General features: G+C 42.7%; 1 protein-coding gene, 1 long non-coding RNA gene and 1 pseudogene across 3 annotated transcripts; 2 read left to right on the top strand and 1 right to left on the bottom strand.

Moving 5' to 3' along the window:
• Positions 1-4,994: 4,994 nt before the first annotated feature.
• On the bottom strand, positions 4,995-6,238 carry LOC309366843 (BLOC-1-related complex subunit 6 pseudogene; annotated as a pseudogene). Its single transcript has one exon. The product of its transcript is annotated as a BLOC-1-related complex subunit 6 pseudogene (transcript).
• Positions 6,239-6,721: 483 nt separating this feature from the next.
• Positions 6,722-9,663, top strand: PNRC1 (proline rich nuclear receptor coactivator 1). Its single transcript, XM_081905696.1, has 2 exons — positions 6,722-7,332; positions 8,626-9,663. Exons 1-2 carry the CDS (start codon positions 6,907-6,909, stop codon positions 9,058-9,060), a joined length of 861 nt encoding a protein of 286 aa, XP_081761822.1. The 5' UTR covers positions 6,722-6,906; the 3' UTR covers positions 9,061-9,663.
• Positions 9,664-12,692: 3,029 nt separating this feature from the next.
• LOC309366753 lies at positions 12,693-16,680 on the top strand. Its single transcript, XR_014166866.1, has 2 exons — positions 12,693-12,744; positions 13,896-16,680. It is a non-coding gene; the product is annotated as an uncharacterized lncRNA (long non-coding RNA).
• The last annotated feature ends 27 nt before the right edge of the window (positions 16,681-16,707 follow it).

The raw sequence follows: 16,707 nt of genomic DNA, 5'->3' as shown, positions 1-16,707 counted from the left end.
GTGTATTTCATACCAATTACATCACCCCTTTCTCCATATCACCTGAGGCTGAGTCATTTAGTGTGCTTGCATATAATCCTCAAGAGCAAGCCTAGGCAGCAGCTGCTTAATTTTCTTCTAACAGCCTTTAATTTATAGCAGACAACCCCCTTATCGGTATACTTTCAAACTGCTCAACATATGTAATTTAGAGTTGCAACATGTTTCTGATTGTCAAATATTTAAATTGCATCAGAGTCTCTTATTACTTCATGTAACAGGGAAAAATATATTCTGTTAAAGGATGCGGTCATATTTAGCACTTGGCAAAATTACAGCTGTATATATCAAGGACTTCAGCTTGTAAAATCTGTTCCCCAAATTAAAGGCTCAGAGAAACAGACAATTCTAGCGTCAAAGGTATTCCATGCAAACAGCAACAAGGGGGGGAAGGACAAGGGAGACAATGTGAATGAGATAATTACTGGAACCGTTTTAAGGAAATACTGTAATGTAAAATCAGAGAGATTAAGATATGGCTCCTTATCTCTCTTGCCCTGACCTAGCCACTGTGATCCATGCGACGGTCACCTCCAGACTGGATTATTGTAACTCGCTCTACGTGGGGCTGCCCTTGAGACTGACCCAGAAACTCCAGCGGGTGCAGAATGCCGCGGCGAGACTCCTTATGGGGTCTTCGCTGCAAGATCACATTCATCCAGTACTATACCAGCTGCACTGGCTCTCGGCGGAGTACAGGATCAGGTTTAAGGTGCTGGTTTTAACCTTTAAAGCCCTATACGGCCTAGGACCCTCGTACCTACGGGACCGCCTCTCCTGGTATGTCCCACAGAGAAATTTACAGTCTGCAAATAAAAACATCCTGAGGATCCCAGGCCACAGAGAGGTTAGGCTGGCCTCAACTAGAGCCAGGGCTTTCTCGGCCGCAGCTCCAATCTGGTGGAACGCTCTGTCACAAGAGACTAGGGCCCTGCGGGACATGACATCTTTCCACAGGGCCTGCAAGACAGAGCTGTTCCACCAGGCCTTTGGTCAGGGCGCAGCCTGACCCCCTCCTCTGGCAATCTGCACAGAATTTTGCTTAATGGTTGCCATCAATTTGATTTTAATTTGATTTTAATTAATTTTATAATGAATGTTTTTAGAATGTTGGATTATTTTGATTGTTGTTAGCCGCCCTGAGCCCAGCTTCGGCTGGGGAGGGCGGGATATAAATAAAATTTATTATTTATTATTATTATTATTATATTTTATAGTAGCAAAAAAAAAAACCACTATGAAAAGCCAATGAAGTAATCTAAACAAGGAATAACATTTGAATTCTGTTTTTCCTCTGTGGAACTCCAAGTACACACAGGCTTACTTTATTTTTTCCTTATAATCACCATGTGAAAGAGTGACTGCAGAATCATCACCCAGCAAATTTTGTAGTAAGGGTGAGGTGGGGGGATTTGAACCAAAGTCTAGTTGAAGTCCAGCGTTCTGTCTACTAACCCAAAGCAGTATAATTCTGAAAGCAATATGTCAAAGAGAAATGAGGCAAGAAATGCAACTGGGATGTAAATGCTTTTGATGTCTTGGGGGGGGCATACTGAAGGGGCTTCTGGAGCACCTTGGAGAGCTCCAAGAAAAGAAAGAAAGAGGATTAGGGTGCAATCCATTATTACTAAACAAAACAAAGTGATCTTGGAGTCATACTATATGACATTCTCCTTTCAAATGAGAAAGTTTCAAAAGGAAGTTATTTTTTTCAAAATCAGAAAGAAAAAACAACAACAAAAACCCTGCAGGTACAGGAAAAAAGAATATATATTTATGCTATATCTGAAATGAAAATAAGCTGAGAGCTGATATGGATACACAAATCGTTGCCTCAAAAGTCACTGGGAGTTTCCTCACCTTTACAGTATTACATACTTCATTATCACAATTTTATCAGGATAATTTTTAAAAAGGTATGTACTAGAGGCAATAGATTGTACCCAATTACATCCTTCTGCTCAAATAATGGAATTTGCCCTTCGCTCTCCCCGATTACTTCCAAAATATACTCTGGTTTGGGGATCTTGAGCAGATTTGGAGGTATGCAGGGAAATGAGAGGATATTCTCACAGGGGCACTGGATACAACCCAGTCTTTAATATACCTTAAACCAGTGAGAATAATATTCATAAATCTAAGTACAAGAGGGCCTTGAGTTCATAACTGACTGACTGGCAGCAAAGAGATGCAAATAAACCAAGAAAACGCACACTTTTTAATCTACTGGATTAGAGTAATTGCTACCAAGTTGTTGACTTAATTAAAAACTCCTGAAAAGGCCTTAAGGGTAAATACTCTCTCACACATATGACACTTTAAATTTGTTTTAAAATCCACTTAATTATTTGCTGTGAGAATTAACTGAGAAAAAGCAACTTGTCCTAAAATTAAAAGCCTTTCCCTAAAATACACTATCCCCCCTGTGTTCTTCGGATGAAGGGTGGTATACAAATTAAATAAATAAAACTATAAATATGCTATAGTATAAAAATGAATCCCTCATCACAGGAGGACATCAGTATTATTAACTACTGCCTCGTGTTGTGAACCTGGTCTGAATATACAATGAAATGAATAGGTCTCAATGGAGGATAAAGATTGTGTATTTCCAGCTTCTAGGATTGCAGTTGATACGGAAGGGGGGGGCGTGTCTTCTTCACCTTCTTCTTCGCTACAATATATCAATTTATTTCCAATTGTCAATGTCAAAAGGGACTAAAATCTATAAAATTCATAGAAAATCAACGTGCCAATTTGCTCAATTTCTCTAGGACTCCATCACACCTCCCCTGACCTCCATAATCCCTCAAGCAAGGTGTCAAGACCCTAATCTTGTCAAATCACTCTGCCAAGCCTTTCCTCCAGGCAATGCCAGTACATGGACCATTGTCTTCTCATCAGGATGTGCTTATCTGTGCATATCTCCAGCTCTGCATATTCCCCCTCCCTCCTCCATATGTTAATCCGGGTAACCCAACCTCTCTTTAAAATATTCATGATGTAATCTGTGTAACCCAACCTCTCTTTAATGTATTCATGATGTAACTATGATGTATTTTGCACTGTATTCTGGGACATGGAGGGAAGTTTCAAAAGTTTATGTCACCCCTTTCTCGCTGTTCAACCTCGCCTTGAAACTTGGATCTTCTGCAGCTTGCTCCTGTCTCCGGCTGAGCTCATTTTCCTCCGCAGGGACCCGCGGACTTAGTCCGACAATCTGGGTGGCAGAGCAGCCTCGCACCCAGATTTTACCGTAACACAGTCCAAAGTGTTGTATTGTATTATATTATTATCATTGTTACTACAGTACTTCTCTCAGGGCTGGAAAAAAGATTCATGTCATTTTTGCTTATATGCACTAGAAATCTAATGCTAGCACTTTCAAATATGAAACATTTTCCTCTGCATAACTTCAACCTGGAATTTCAAACATTTCCCCCCACCCCCCAGTACTGGTGCTGAAAGAAAATGTTACTGTGCATCTTATTATACCAACTGACAAGGACTTCGATATTTAACTCTTCAGAATTGCAAAGTTATACAAAATCATTCTAATATTAAATAGGTCTTTTTAGTATTATAGGCAGAACTACTGCCTCGGTCTATGTTGCATTCAAGTTATTTTAATTTCAGTAACTCCAGTGGTGATTAAAACCAAATAGTATTTATTCTTGTAGTTGCATTCCATTGTAACATGTATTATTTCAAGCCTTTTAAAAACCCAAACCCAACAGAGTGGGATTAATGATACCAACAGTGCAGCCCAAATCTTACCTATTTGTGAGTAGCACCAGGGAGCTTTAACAAGTGTCAGTGATGAGCAACACAGAATTGTTATTTGCTCCATTGGTATTGTTTTGCAGGCCATAGTAAGTCATTGTTTCTCGCTTTAATGAGTTTACATTATAGGTTGTGTCATAAAAGTGAATAGGTATATGTCCATAAAAACCATATCACTTTCTATAGTTGGCAATACAGTTGGTAAGGTTGTGCTACAGAAGTCAGAACTTACAGGTTTCAGTTACTAGAGCATTATTATGTTGTTTTAAAAATATGATCCAGAATAGGAAATTCTGAGTGTATGGCTTCAAATGTGCTTGATGTGGCAAGAGGCCAAAGCTCTGTAAGAGCATACGCCTTGTATGTAAGGTCCCAGTTTCTACCATTGACATTCCCATTGAAAAGCCTATCAGATAGAAGGCTTGGGAAATACCCCTACTAGAGGGCAGATGCTAATCGGGGGAAACCACTGCCAGGGTGCATTAACTTGTGAATATTTGAAGTTGCATTATAATGACACTGCGTCAGGGTAATTACAAGTATGGTCAGGGACATTTTATGACGTTTACATCCTACTCTTCTTCCATGGAACTCTAAGTAGTACTGTATATATAATCTAAGCTCTGAGCAGATCCAGACTTGCTTATCTTCAGCACATTTCCTGCATCATGTGCCCTCATTCCTTGCCCTGGGAATGTGGCCTTGCCAAATCATTTTTTTATGGGCGAGGCCAGGTTGGAGCCTGGGAATTCCAAGTTCACTGCAGCACACTAGCTCTTGGTTTCACATTACCGTATTTCTCTCAGTAGCTTTAGATCTAAGAAACATAGCTTGGTTGGTTCAGAATTAAAACTTGAGCCAAAAGAACTCTGATGCAGATAAAATTACAGCAGGCCTACAACTTACGCAGGGGTTACATTCCAGGGATCGTCCCCAACACCAAAATCACACAGTCAATAGTGGGTGAGACTGACAATGTCATTTTCCCAGAGCCCCACCCCCTTTTAATTTTTTTAAGTTTTGCCACATGCTTAAACCTGAATGCACACAAGTTAAAGGTACACAAGTTGTGGGCTTAATGTCTGTCAGAGTAAGTGGCTGGGAATTGCCACCTCGAGTTAGAAGCTGAATGTTAATCTCTAGTTTGTTATAAAAACCAATACTGCTAATAATCTACTTTGAGTATTTTATTAAATAGAAGCACAAGTTTGTGAATTATGCTCAAGTTAAGTGCAAGATAGTGAATATTTGTTGTAATAAAGGTCTGTGTCTTATGCAGCACAACAATGTCTCTCAGCCAGTGAATGTATTAGCCACCTTGTCCTTCCAGAACTACGACTACATTCCATTTAATTTAACTGTATCCGCATAAGCAATTGCAGCCATAAAATTTCAGATACAGCAGACAAAGAATTTTGCATGTTTTATTTGGAAAATTCAAAATGGGACTTTCTACCCAGTAAGCATCTTCAGGATTGCCGTCTCAGGCAGAAAGCTTAGGAATCCCTTACTTAGGAAGGACTTACTTCTGAGTAATTATATAGAGGATCAATCGGTAAGAGTCCATTCTATGGCTTTTTTATAAGGGACACTAAGAAAATCTGTTCAACAAAGCCACATAAGCATGTATTGGAAAGGCGATTTGTGTCAGTTTGTTGCAAGAGGAGAAGAAAGTATTTATTACGTGGCACAACTGATTTTGCACAGTTTCGAACAAAAGCTTGGTTAAGAGAAAGCTATGCAATTGTCCTGAGATCAACAAAGGCCAGAGCGGGTTTTGACGGGGAAGCCACCAGCGCCGAGGAGAGCAGCTGTCCGGAAACCAGCTTACTTCGTTTCAGCGCCTATTTGCAGAGCCCCTCGAGTTTCTCCAGCGCCCCCTTCATGTCCCGGATGCGCCGGGCCAAGGCGGGCACCGGCTGCATGGCCTTGTCCAGCTCCTCGCAGCGCGCCATCAGGGTGTACATGGAGCGGATGCTGGTGTCCACCGCCTCGCCCAGGCTCTCCACGCCGTCGCGGTATGTCTGGATGCAGCCCACGCTGAGCGCCGTCAGGGCCTGCAGGGCGCCGTGCACGCTGCGCAGCAGCTCGTCCACCTGCGCCGCCGCCTGCACGGCCACAGCCGCCAGGTCCTGCAGCGCCGCGGGGTCCACGGCGGGGATGAGGCAGCCGGAGCCCGGCGGGGCGCTGCGCCGCATCTGCTGCTCGAAGTCGCGGGCCACGAAGTGCGTGAGGCGCCCGTCCCAGCGCACGGGGTCCTCGCGCTCCGGACCGCTCGGCGGCTCTTCCGACAGGCTACCCGCGCCGCCGCCCCGCGGGGAAACTCCCCCCGCCGCCGCCTCAGCCATTGCCCGGCGCGCTACTCGGAACTGCCCGAGGTATCAACCGCCCCCTCTCTCAGAAAGGAGGCGGGCCTTGGCCTCCATACGCGCTTCGGATTAGCCGGGGCGCAGGCGGGGGAGGCGTGGCTCATGCGCTTTGTCGCGCTTGATTGGCGGCTTCCGCCTCACAGCGCGACCCTGCGCTTGTTTACTCAGAAGTGAATCCCACTGACTTCAATGGGGCTTACTCTCCAATGAAGGGTAGGTGGTCTACGCTCCTAAGAGGGCTGGCAGTGGGGAGGTGAAGCACCCTCTCCTCATTTCGCTCATCGCTAAGCGAGAAGCCGAGGAAGCAACGGCTCGTTCTAGAAAGGGGGCGTGACCTCCTGCACAGTATTTGTGTCCGTCTTCATTGGGGAAAGTAGGGAGGCCCTCACAGGACATGCTCGGGGCTGATTGGGCGACGGCGACGGAAAGGCGGGCTCCCATACAAGCTTTCCGTTCTGATAGGCAGGCGGCGGGAAGGGGGTGTGGCCTTCTCGAGTAACAACAGTGGGGCGTTGTGGCGACTTCTCTTCACTCCCCCGCCATGTTCTCCTAGCAGCGGAGCTGATCGCCTAACCAGCGCAGCTACTTAAAATCCCGAGCGGACGCTCCGCACTCGCACCCCTTGCGCCCCAGCTCTTTTTTCCCCTTGCCCACCAACTCAACTTTTTTTTTAACCACCTTCGCGCTGCTGCGCGAAATCCTACTCCTTTCGACCATGGTGACTACTACGGCGCCTCCACCGTTTCTAGCCCGGATCTCGGCCGGCACCGAGGACCCCCGGCGGTTCCCTGCATCCCTGTTTCAGCGCCTCATGCGGGCAGACTGCAGCGGGGAAAGCCACCAGCCCAACTGCTGCCCGGTGGGACCAGGAGGCAGCGCGCGGCCGGCGCTGAAGAGAGTGCGGCGGCGAAGAGCCAAGATACGGTCCGCTCCCTCCGGCCTCCTGCAGAGCCGCTACCAGCACTACCAGCAACATCGTGCCGGCTTGACGCGAAGGAACACCGCGCAGGGGACGTGTAACCCCTACGAAGTCCCTGTCCCCTCCTCAGAGCCAGGGCTAGAAACGGTTCCGAGCGCAGAACCGCCGGCACCTTCGCCGAGAACAGCCCCCGTCAGTATAAGTAAACCCCTCAGGAAAGAGGTAAATAATATTTAGCGCGGCTGGTGGGGGGCGGGGCGATGGGGGCTACTGCTGGTAGGCGAAAACACTTTCTCAGCTCGAGAGGGACGCGCCTGCGCAGTTTGCGTTTGACGGTTTGGGGGGGGGAGTGAGGAAGTTTCCGTTACGCCTGTTGTCTTTAGTGGGAAAGGGCGAAGTGAGATTCCTCCGGGGCTGATAGGTTGAAGGAATCCACCAATCGGATTGGCGGCTGCGCCCCAGCAACAGCCCGATTTAGCCCGTTGTCCGTGGCTATTGACGGAGGAGGGGTAGAGAGACGTGACGCCGCCGCCGTGCCCAATGGACGAAGGGAAAGGGGCTGGGGCGGGGTTTGCATTCTCAGTGAACGGGGTTGGGGGAGGAGCAGGAGCCGCGTTCGCCTGGAAGGGCTACGCTGTGTGCGTAGCCGTACTGGGCGAGGAGCCAGTGTTGACGTCAAGTTGACTGGTAGTTCTTCCTGCATAACCAAGATTGAGAGGGTTTTAAAAAAAATCTTCTTATTTAGATTTATAGAGCTTACCTAATCGAGATAGTTTTTCATTTTGTGGGAGAACTTTAAAGTATAGTTATGCGATCAAAGAGTTACTTTTTCGGGAGCAAACTCCCCCAAATCCCTTTGAGTTTAAGCAGCATTGCTCCATATTAACGGAGCTCAAAACTTTTTAAAAAAAAAATGCTGCTGATTGTCTGTTGTTTACTGTATTTTGTCTGTTGTTTACTGAAATTTTAATTATACAGCCCCATAGAAAATAGTACAATCCTGTGTACAATCCTGTGCATACTTAACTCCTGGTGCCTTCAATTGGAATCACTCCCTAGTTAGATTGCCTCCAGATTATCCATGGTTTGTGGAAGGGATTCGAGCACATGCCAGAATTTTAGGTTTGCACAATTAAACCAGTTAATTGGATCTGTCACATTGGTGCAACACATCCACAAGCTGATTTTTGTGTTTGCGATATAGCAGTAGGGAAATGCACTGAAAAGTGTACATGATTAATGGGAAGATGTACAACCACTGCACAAGCAAGTCAATATGATTTCAGAACAGTGCTCATCGTAATTTCTCAGCAGACAGATCAGAATGAATGCTAAGTAAACGGGGCATCTGGAAGAATTGCATGTTCGTTGCATCTGCATGTTTCTACGTCTGGTATTTCGACATCACAGAATCATTTAACAAAATAAAGAGTGAATGTGAAGGACAACTAACTTTGAAACAATAACTGTGAATGTAGTTAAATATATTTATGAAATTATCTTTTATCTTTGCAGTTGTTCAGAAACAGGATGGGAAAGTCCGAGAAGGTTACCATTCCTTACAGTCAACCTATTCACAGTATACACCTTTGTGACCAATCAAAGATTAACAGACCAAGGAACAAATGTAATATACCACTAAACAAGATTCCACCTTCCAAAAAAAGTGAAAATAACTTTTGGCAACAATCCGTGTCACCTGAACTCATTAAAAAGCAGGAGAAAAAGCCTCTGAAAAATGCAGAAAATGTGAAATCAAAGAAACCTGTTTTTCTGACTGAAGCTAACCAAAAAGAAAACTATGCTGGGGCAAAGTTTAGTGACCCTCCTTCACCCAGTGTCCTTCCAAAGCCTCCCAGTCATTGGGTAGGAAGCCCTGTTGAATATTCTGACCAAAACAGGAAGATGATGGCAGTCCATCTAAAAACTCTCTTAAAAGTTCAAGCGTAGCTTATGGGTATTTACAGAGAGCATACCAGGAATTTGAAACCTGCCTTGTTGCAACATGAAGTGCGAAAGACTGTCAAATCTTAAATTCGCAAACTTTTACTCTATTTTTTATGGTTGTGTAAATAGTGTATATCATGTAATGTGTATATTCATATTTTGAAGTACATTTTAGTTTTGTTATGAAAGGATGAATTTTACACTGCCCACGTGGTAAGTGGTTTTTGTATATAATAACGGACACCTTCTAATGTGTGCTTGACACATGGAAAGACCTGACAAGGTTTGCACAAGGTGCTGAGATTCTGAAAGAAGAACTCATCTCAATGTTCAGATGGAAATGTGAAAACATTGCTAATGCACTACTGAAAAGTTTTACAATTTGGCACAATGCTTCATTGGATAAGAAGCGCTCATAAAATCATGAGCTTGAAACAGTATATGGAGTTCAATTTCTCATTGGAAATATAAATTTTTGATTAGATTAATTAGCCCAGAAACGTAGCTCTGTTGATTCTCTTGATAGAGAATAGCAGAGCAAACTGCCAGAAATAATTGGCTATTTTTTAAAAAAGAACTTAAATAAAACAATTTGGCCTCCCCTTACTTGGTTGTCATTCTTTTGAGTTGCTCTGTCTAAACAGTAATGCTGCAGCACGTACTAAATGTTGCTGTGCTTTGTCAGTGGTAGGACATACTTTTTTTTTTATTCTAGCTTAAGATCTTCCTTACACCCTGGTCTTGCTATTACTTAAGCACCAACACAAAGTTCTCCACAATCCTTCCCAGTGATACTTGCATTTGCCTTGGAAAATATAGGAAACATAAGCAGGCAACTCTAAAATTTCATAACCGTTTTAAGAAGTCTTCTGCAGACTACTATGAAGTATTCATTGCTGAGATTCCATATTGCTAAGTGTATACAAGTACATTAAAAAACTATAAAGAAGCAAAACACAAAATGCTACTCGCAACCCTGAAGCAAACAAATCTGCCCACTGATTTCAGTAGGAAGTGGACTGCAGTACCCAAGAATGGAGGTAGAACAGTGGCTTTTGTTAAATATGTGCAAAGAATGGGGCATTACTTACTGTGACTCAGGATTAGCCCATTTTGGGAGGTATGACATAAGCCCTATTCCAGATGAAATACTATCACCAGAAAGGAAACATTTGAAATTAATCCATCTTTGGTCCTTGTACAAAAGACAATTGGAATATTTTCCAAAGTTGATTCATTTAATTTATTAAATGCCCCAAATAAAGCTTTTGTGGCATATTTCAATCATAGCAAAGCATACTTCACTTTACCCTGTAGCATTCTGACCTTCAGCAATAATGTATCACAGTGCACAGTAAGAGCATAGCTATAATATATTAACACTAGAAACAGTGCCACTTTGTATTTATTTAGTTTGTACCCTGGTTCATCTGTAAAATAACTCTTCCAGGTCTTCAGGTGAGAACTGTTCTCACCTGTGGATACAGCAGTCGGGGTTTTTTATTACAGTTGGGTGATATCCAATTTAGCCATGCTCAGTGTGGACCTATTTAAATCAATTGGCAAGTACGTTAATTTCAATGGGACTAATCTGAGTATGAGTAACACTGGACAGTGCCCATCAATTATATTTACTTTCTCATAAATATTACAGGTTGCACCCAACTGTGTTACTCAGGCAATGATAAGGCTTCCATCAGCAGAATGGGAAGAGAAGCAATTTTCAGCGATTCCCACTCCCTGCCAAAGCCTACTTTCTATCTTAAATCTCTGGAAGTCTCCCAGCCCTCTGGGGTATAAGATGGCTGCAGAAGGGGAATACACCAAAAATTGCTTTCCTCGTTCTGCTGATGGAAGCCCTTATCAGCTGAGATAAAGCTGAGATCATATCACCATATGATACAGCCCTGTACATTTGTATTAGGAGACCAACCAAGATAGTATTTACATTTACTTAATACTGTGTTGTATTAGTTAATTATAGTTCCAAACTAAGGAAACAAGTGAAATCACAGTGAAACGACTGTTGAGAAAAAAACAGCTCACACGTCTTCCAGTATCTTAAGTTGTCCAAAGTAGTATCCAGTACTGAAATGGAACCCATGATAGACTGCAACATTAATACCATACTACACAACCAGCTGTCTGCTCAAGATAAATCTTGAAGGTTGCCAAAATCTGCTGTTCTGGGGAATGTTAATGTACACACCAAGAGGCTGGTTCTTTTGGCCTGTCTCTTCTATGACATCTAAGGGCTTATGAAAAACACATGACAAACGCATGTTGCACATACTCCAGACAATGTTTTTCATCAAGTTCAGATACAGTTCTAATTGGGAATGTTGTAGGGACAGTGCTTTTTATGGTCAGATGGTTGTCTTCTCAAAGTACAAATCCCCAATCTCCTGGCTTTTAGGCTGGATTATCTTCAGAGTCTCCAACCAGATTCCAGAGCTCTCTAATGGTGGGGTTTTCCCCACTGATCTTCGTACCAAAGAAGAAATTACAGTTTACCACAGCCCCTTCTACTAAACATTGGATGCTTCTATGTTACAGTCCCTTAGAACTACTGTGGCACTGCTTTTCCACAATGGTATTCCCACAAGGCACTTAAATATATAGCTTCATTCCCCACATTAAAAACCTAACAATGCCTGTCCCTTAGGCGAGAGCTCATGTTTCTTTACAAAATATGTGCTTTAAAAAAACAAAACAACAGTAGTTCTTGTCAATCTACATTGGGCTAGTACTGTGGATACATAAGAAAAACACGCACACTAAACATGCATTGCCAGAAACCGTCTAAAAAAAGCACACTGGAATGCTGCTGGCTGACGACTTTTGAATTCTTTGTAAAAACAACAAAAGATGTTGAATCCAGACATTCCAGTGTCGAAGGCAGCAGCTTGCAGCAGTGTGGAGACAAATCATTTTATAGAGCTGAATTTGCACGGGAAGAAAGATCTCCAAAAGGAGTTGCTGCCATTTCAGGAGCAGCTTATTGCCTCCTAGGCTTCTTGTCTACTCTTGTATCCCATCTCCACATTATTCTTTTTCCAGTTGGCATACAGCAGATATTCTATTGCATTTCTAACTGTATGCCCTCCTCTGCTTGCTTGCTGTTCCTAGCGTGTCTTCAAAACAAAAAGGAATGTAAATAAGAGGGAGACATGTTTACAGTAAGTCTCCTGCTGAGGTGTACAAAAAGTTTGGAGCACCCTCTAGTGGATTTTGGTTGCCTTTGCCAGCTATATTGTACTACAGTAAGCTTCAGATCAAAAGACTTTGTTTCGGCAAACATCTCTTAGCTTTAATAAATAGGGATCAGCAACAATCTCTTTTAAATTAAGCTTTATTCAAAACAATTATGCAGGCAAAATTCCAAGTCTCAGAACAATCTTTAAACAAGAACAACTGCAAAGGATAAGATTAGCATTCTGTTCTATGTCCCAGTTAAATTGCCTACTGTAACAATCAATTTCAATCCATGCTTCTGTGAAGTGATTTGACTTGCATGAATTAATTGCATAGGGCATGACAAGTTAAAAGAGCAGACACTGAACCATATGCTCCAGTACATAATTTTTAGGTTGTATTTTTTTTTAAGGTTAAAAATTGTCTCTTCTTTGTCTTAACAGGGTATATACCATGTTTACTCAAAAGTGTGTTTTGTTCACCAAAGAAAAGGTAATATAAAAGTTTGCTGCATATTATGCATGTTTTTACAGGGTTAAATTCTATTTTGTTCAGTGTATCTTAATCCTAAAAAAAAAGGTAAAGGATCCCTGACAGTTAAGGCCAGTCGCGAATGACTCTGGGGTTGTGGTGCTCATCTCACTTTACTGGCTGAGGGAGCCGGCGTTTGTCCACAGACAGTTTTCCTGGGTCATGTGGCCAGCATAACTAAGCCGCTTCTGGTGAACCAGACCAGTGCACGGAAACACAGTTTACCTTCCCACGGGAGCAGTACCTATTTATCTACTTGCACTTTGACGTGCTTTCAAACTACTAGGTTGGCAGGAGCTGGGACAGAACAACGGGAGCTCACCCCGTCGCGGGGATTCGAACTGCCGACCTTTTGATCAGCAAGCCCTAGGCTCTGTGGTTTAGACCACAGCGCCACCCGCGTCCCTTAACACAAACATATACCAGAACCATTGTAATTAGGATTTTAGGACTGGCATAGAAAACTAGATCCAGAGGCGTCCTGATTTCTGCAAGCAGGATTTCTTTCTGACTTAGCTGAAGATCCTTATGCAAGGGAACTGAAATCTATAATATTCTTTCATTTACACACAGTCTTGCACAATCTGCTGTAGAAAGTCAGTCTTCCACTAGCTCATTCACAACTGTTAATGGAATGGCATCAGTGCAATAATTTCTTCTACAAGTGTGTCTCTGGATCCAGTCCATAGAGAAGTAAATGATAGACCAGAGTGCCCCCTGGATCTGATGCCAGAATCCCTTTGGGGGAGGGTGTCTATATACTGTATATATAGATTTTGCCAGTGCATGGCTCAGAGCCATTCCCAGGAAATTAAAGTGGAAGTGGAAGATGCTTTGCCTGGCACTTTTCTTATCCTTGTTGGACTGTTCAATGCAAAGCTACATTAGCTCTCAACAGATTTTATAAGCAGCTTTGACATATATCTAAACTGAAAAACCATGATGGTAAATTATTTTTGTTTGAAAAACATATATCCCATATTTTTTATTTTAAAAATGTATTGCTCTTATTCAAAGTCCCAGAGATTAATGTAAATAAAAATGCTGGACAGAAAGTTCACTTACGAGCTGTTGGTAAATACCGGACCATTTTCCTGGTATCTTCTATGCAGAATTGGTAAATGGGGAAGAAAAAACACCTGGAGGTGGCCAGCATAAGAGAAAAAAACTGAGAAAAAGAATGGTACTTACAGTTCAAACTGGATCCAAAAACAAGAAAGGTATGAAGTCATTTATGCTAGCACTGAAAGCTATGAAAATAAGTAGCATGTAAAATCCAATGGGCAAAACATCTTATGAAGAACATTCAGAACTATCAAAAATTTCCATTTTCTGCCATACAACATAAGATCTGAGAGGTGTTGGGATTACTAGCCATCCATCTCATTAAGAACATTCAGAACATTTCCATTTTCTTCTTGTACAACATAAGTCATTTGAGAGAGTTTATAAGCCATCCATAGGTTCGTAAAACTAGCTGAGGTATTTCAGTGGGCAGCCCTTGTGGTAAGTAATGGGAAGGGATGGCAGAGGGCACTTATGGGCACACCTCCCATCAAGAAATGAGATGCAGCACGAGACTTCTACAAGGGACCACCCTTTTCCAAAAGCAACACACAGCTGTCCCTTGAAATTAACAAAAAAGTATGAAAGCAACAGATATCTTCTCAGAGGAATACGTGCAAGATTCTGTTCAGCTGCCATAGGTATCGATAGCACAATCCTCCATTAATTTCTCTCTTTAAAGCTTTCTGAGCAAGTAGCCATCAGTAGGGGCATAGTGTTCATGGCTCAGTGGTAGAAAAAGTATTTTGCATGCAAAAGCTTCCAGGTTCCATCTCTAGGCTGAAGAATCTTGGGGAACAGACCTAGGAAGACTTCCTCCAGGACTTTGGAAACTTGGTGACATACGGACTGAACTAGATTGTCCAATAGGCACTCTAGCTTAAGGAAGCTTGACTTGTTCATTTGTAATACATCTTCTGTTATCTAATTCAGTAAGTTATAGACATTTACATGTCTTGCTTTATTTCTTTTCCAGGTTTAGGATGATTCTTTTGAGTGAGGTCGGAAAGCCAGAATTTCATAATATTCCAAATGTCAGCATGTAATGGATGTATATAGTCGTACCTTGGATCCTGAATGCCTTGGTACTTGTCCATTTTGGCTCCCAAAAATGCCGCAAACCCGGAAGTGAGTGTTCCAGTGTGCGAACACTCTTTGGAACCCGAACAACTGACAGGGCTTCCGCAGTTTCTGATTGGCTGCAGGAGCTTCCTGCAGCCAATTGGAATCTGTACCTTGGTTTCCGAACGTTTTGGAAGTTGAATGGACTTCTGGAACAGATTCCGTTTGACTTCTGAGGTACCACTGTAATGGCATTAAGATGATTATATACACCCTGGGGAGGTCATTTCGGTGCTGAACAGGTATTTGCTGTTCAATCTCAAAAATTTCTTAACGCTGAACTTACCATTTTGCTACTGTATACTTGTGAGCTTAACTTTCTACCAAGACTAGAAACTTTCTACAAAAACTAGTTTTTACCCATTAATAACTTATCTACAAGCTTTACAGAGCAAGCTGTACCTGCAACAGAAGGTTGCTGGGTAAAGTACTCCTGTTCAGGTTCTTGCCAGTTAGCAATGTACTCTTCCTTCCATCCCTTCTCTCCTAGTTTTCCATTATTCCCCTTGTTGGATATTCTGTGTGTTAGAGAATAATTTGTTCCAGAAACAGAAAAGTTTCAAGCAGCAGCAGAAGGCTGAGATTGTTTTGTCTATGTAAGGACACACAGGAAGAACTGATAACAATGGTTCTGTGAAACTTCTTTTAACTTGTTCAGTCTCTTGCTTGCGACTTGTGGTGAGAGCAGTGAGCCTTGGACTCTTGTTGAACTCTAAGCATGCAGTGGTAAACGTCTGTATATATTTGCTACCAGTATGCTTTTATGCCTGTCAAGTAAACCTCTGCACTTGACTGAATCTTTATGACGTCCATGAGCACTTATTGCCTACCGTGTGTACCTTCAAACCTGAAGATGCTTCCAAGGAAGGAGCTGCGTTGAGATGTAACGGCCAAGTGTAGATACACACACAGCAAAAGTGATGCTGGACCCAATCCTTCTAAATCACCCATCAGAGGCTGATGGATTGATCCAACAACTCTCACACATTCTATGGTCACTAACTGTGCTCAGTCCTCACTGTGTGGTTTTTTGAGGGGTCCTCCCTTTGTCTCCCACCCAAATCTTATTTAATACACCCACAAATCTTAGCATTTCCCAGACTATGTTGCTATTTCCCTCTTGTTTCTTGCAATTCTTTTTTTTTAATGCTCTGAACAATAAAAGATCTACATATGTAGTAAACTGAAAACAGAGAAAGCTACACTTAATCTTTCTTCTGTGTGTTCTGACCACTGCATGCAGGGATGAATGTGTGCATTTTACAAAAAATGGGGGAAAGCAAATAAATAAATCCACTCTACAGTCTGAACTGCAACAGTAGCCCAGCATCTTACTCCCTTATTCCCTATGTGCAGATCTACAATAAAACTGGGATCTCATGTCTTCTCAGTGGTGTGACATGCCTGGGATCATACAGGAGGAGAAGTCCATGCTGCAACTCTTTCCCACAATAGCCTCAACCCTCAAACATTGTGCTAATGTCGCAGGGGGCATTATTGCCAGATGAGCCCTCCTGTATGGTTCTGAACTTCTCATCCAACCTGGCACTGTGAGGAACTGCAGTGTGGAAGCAGGTTCCTGCAGTGTGGAACAAAACTAAGAACCCAATCCTAGATTAATTGTGTTGCTTTGGGCAAGTCACTCTTCCCCTATGCGAACCACTCTGCTATGCTGGTGTGCACAGTACTTATGAAGTGTCTGTGTGTATGTTTTTATTTGTTTGAAAAAGGGAATGA

Source organism: Podarcis melisellensis (assembly GCF_964234715.1).
Source record: "Podarcis melisellensis genome assembly, chromosome: 3".
Taxonomy (NCBI): domain Eukaryota; kingdom Metazoa; phylum Chordata; class Lepidosauria; order Squamata; family Lacertidae; genus Podarcis; species Podarcis melisellensis.
This window is presented reverse-complemented; position numbering and strand designations above follow the sequence as displayed.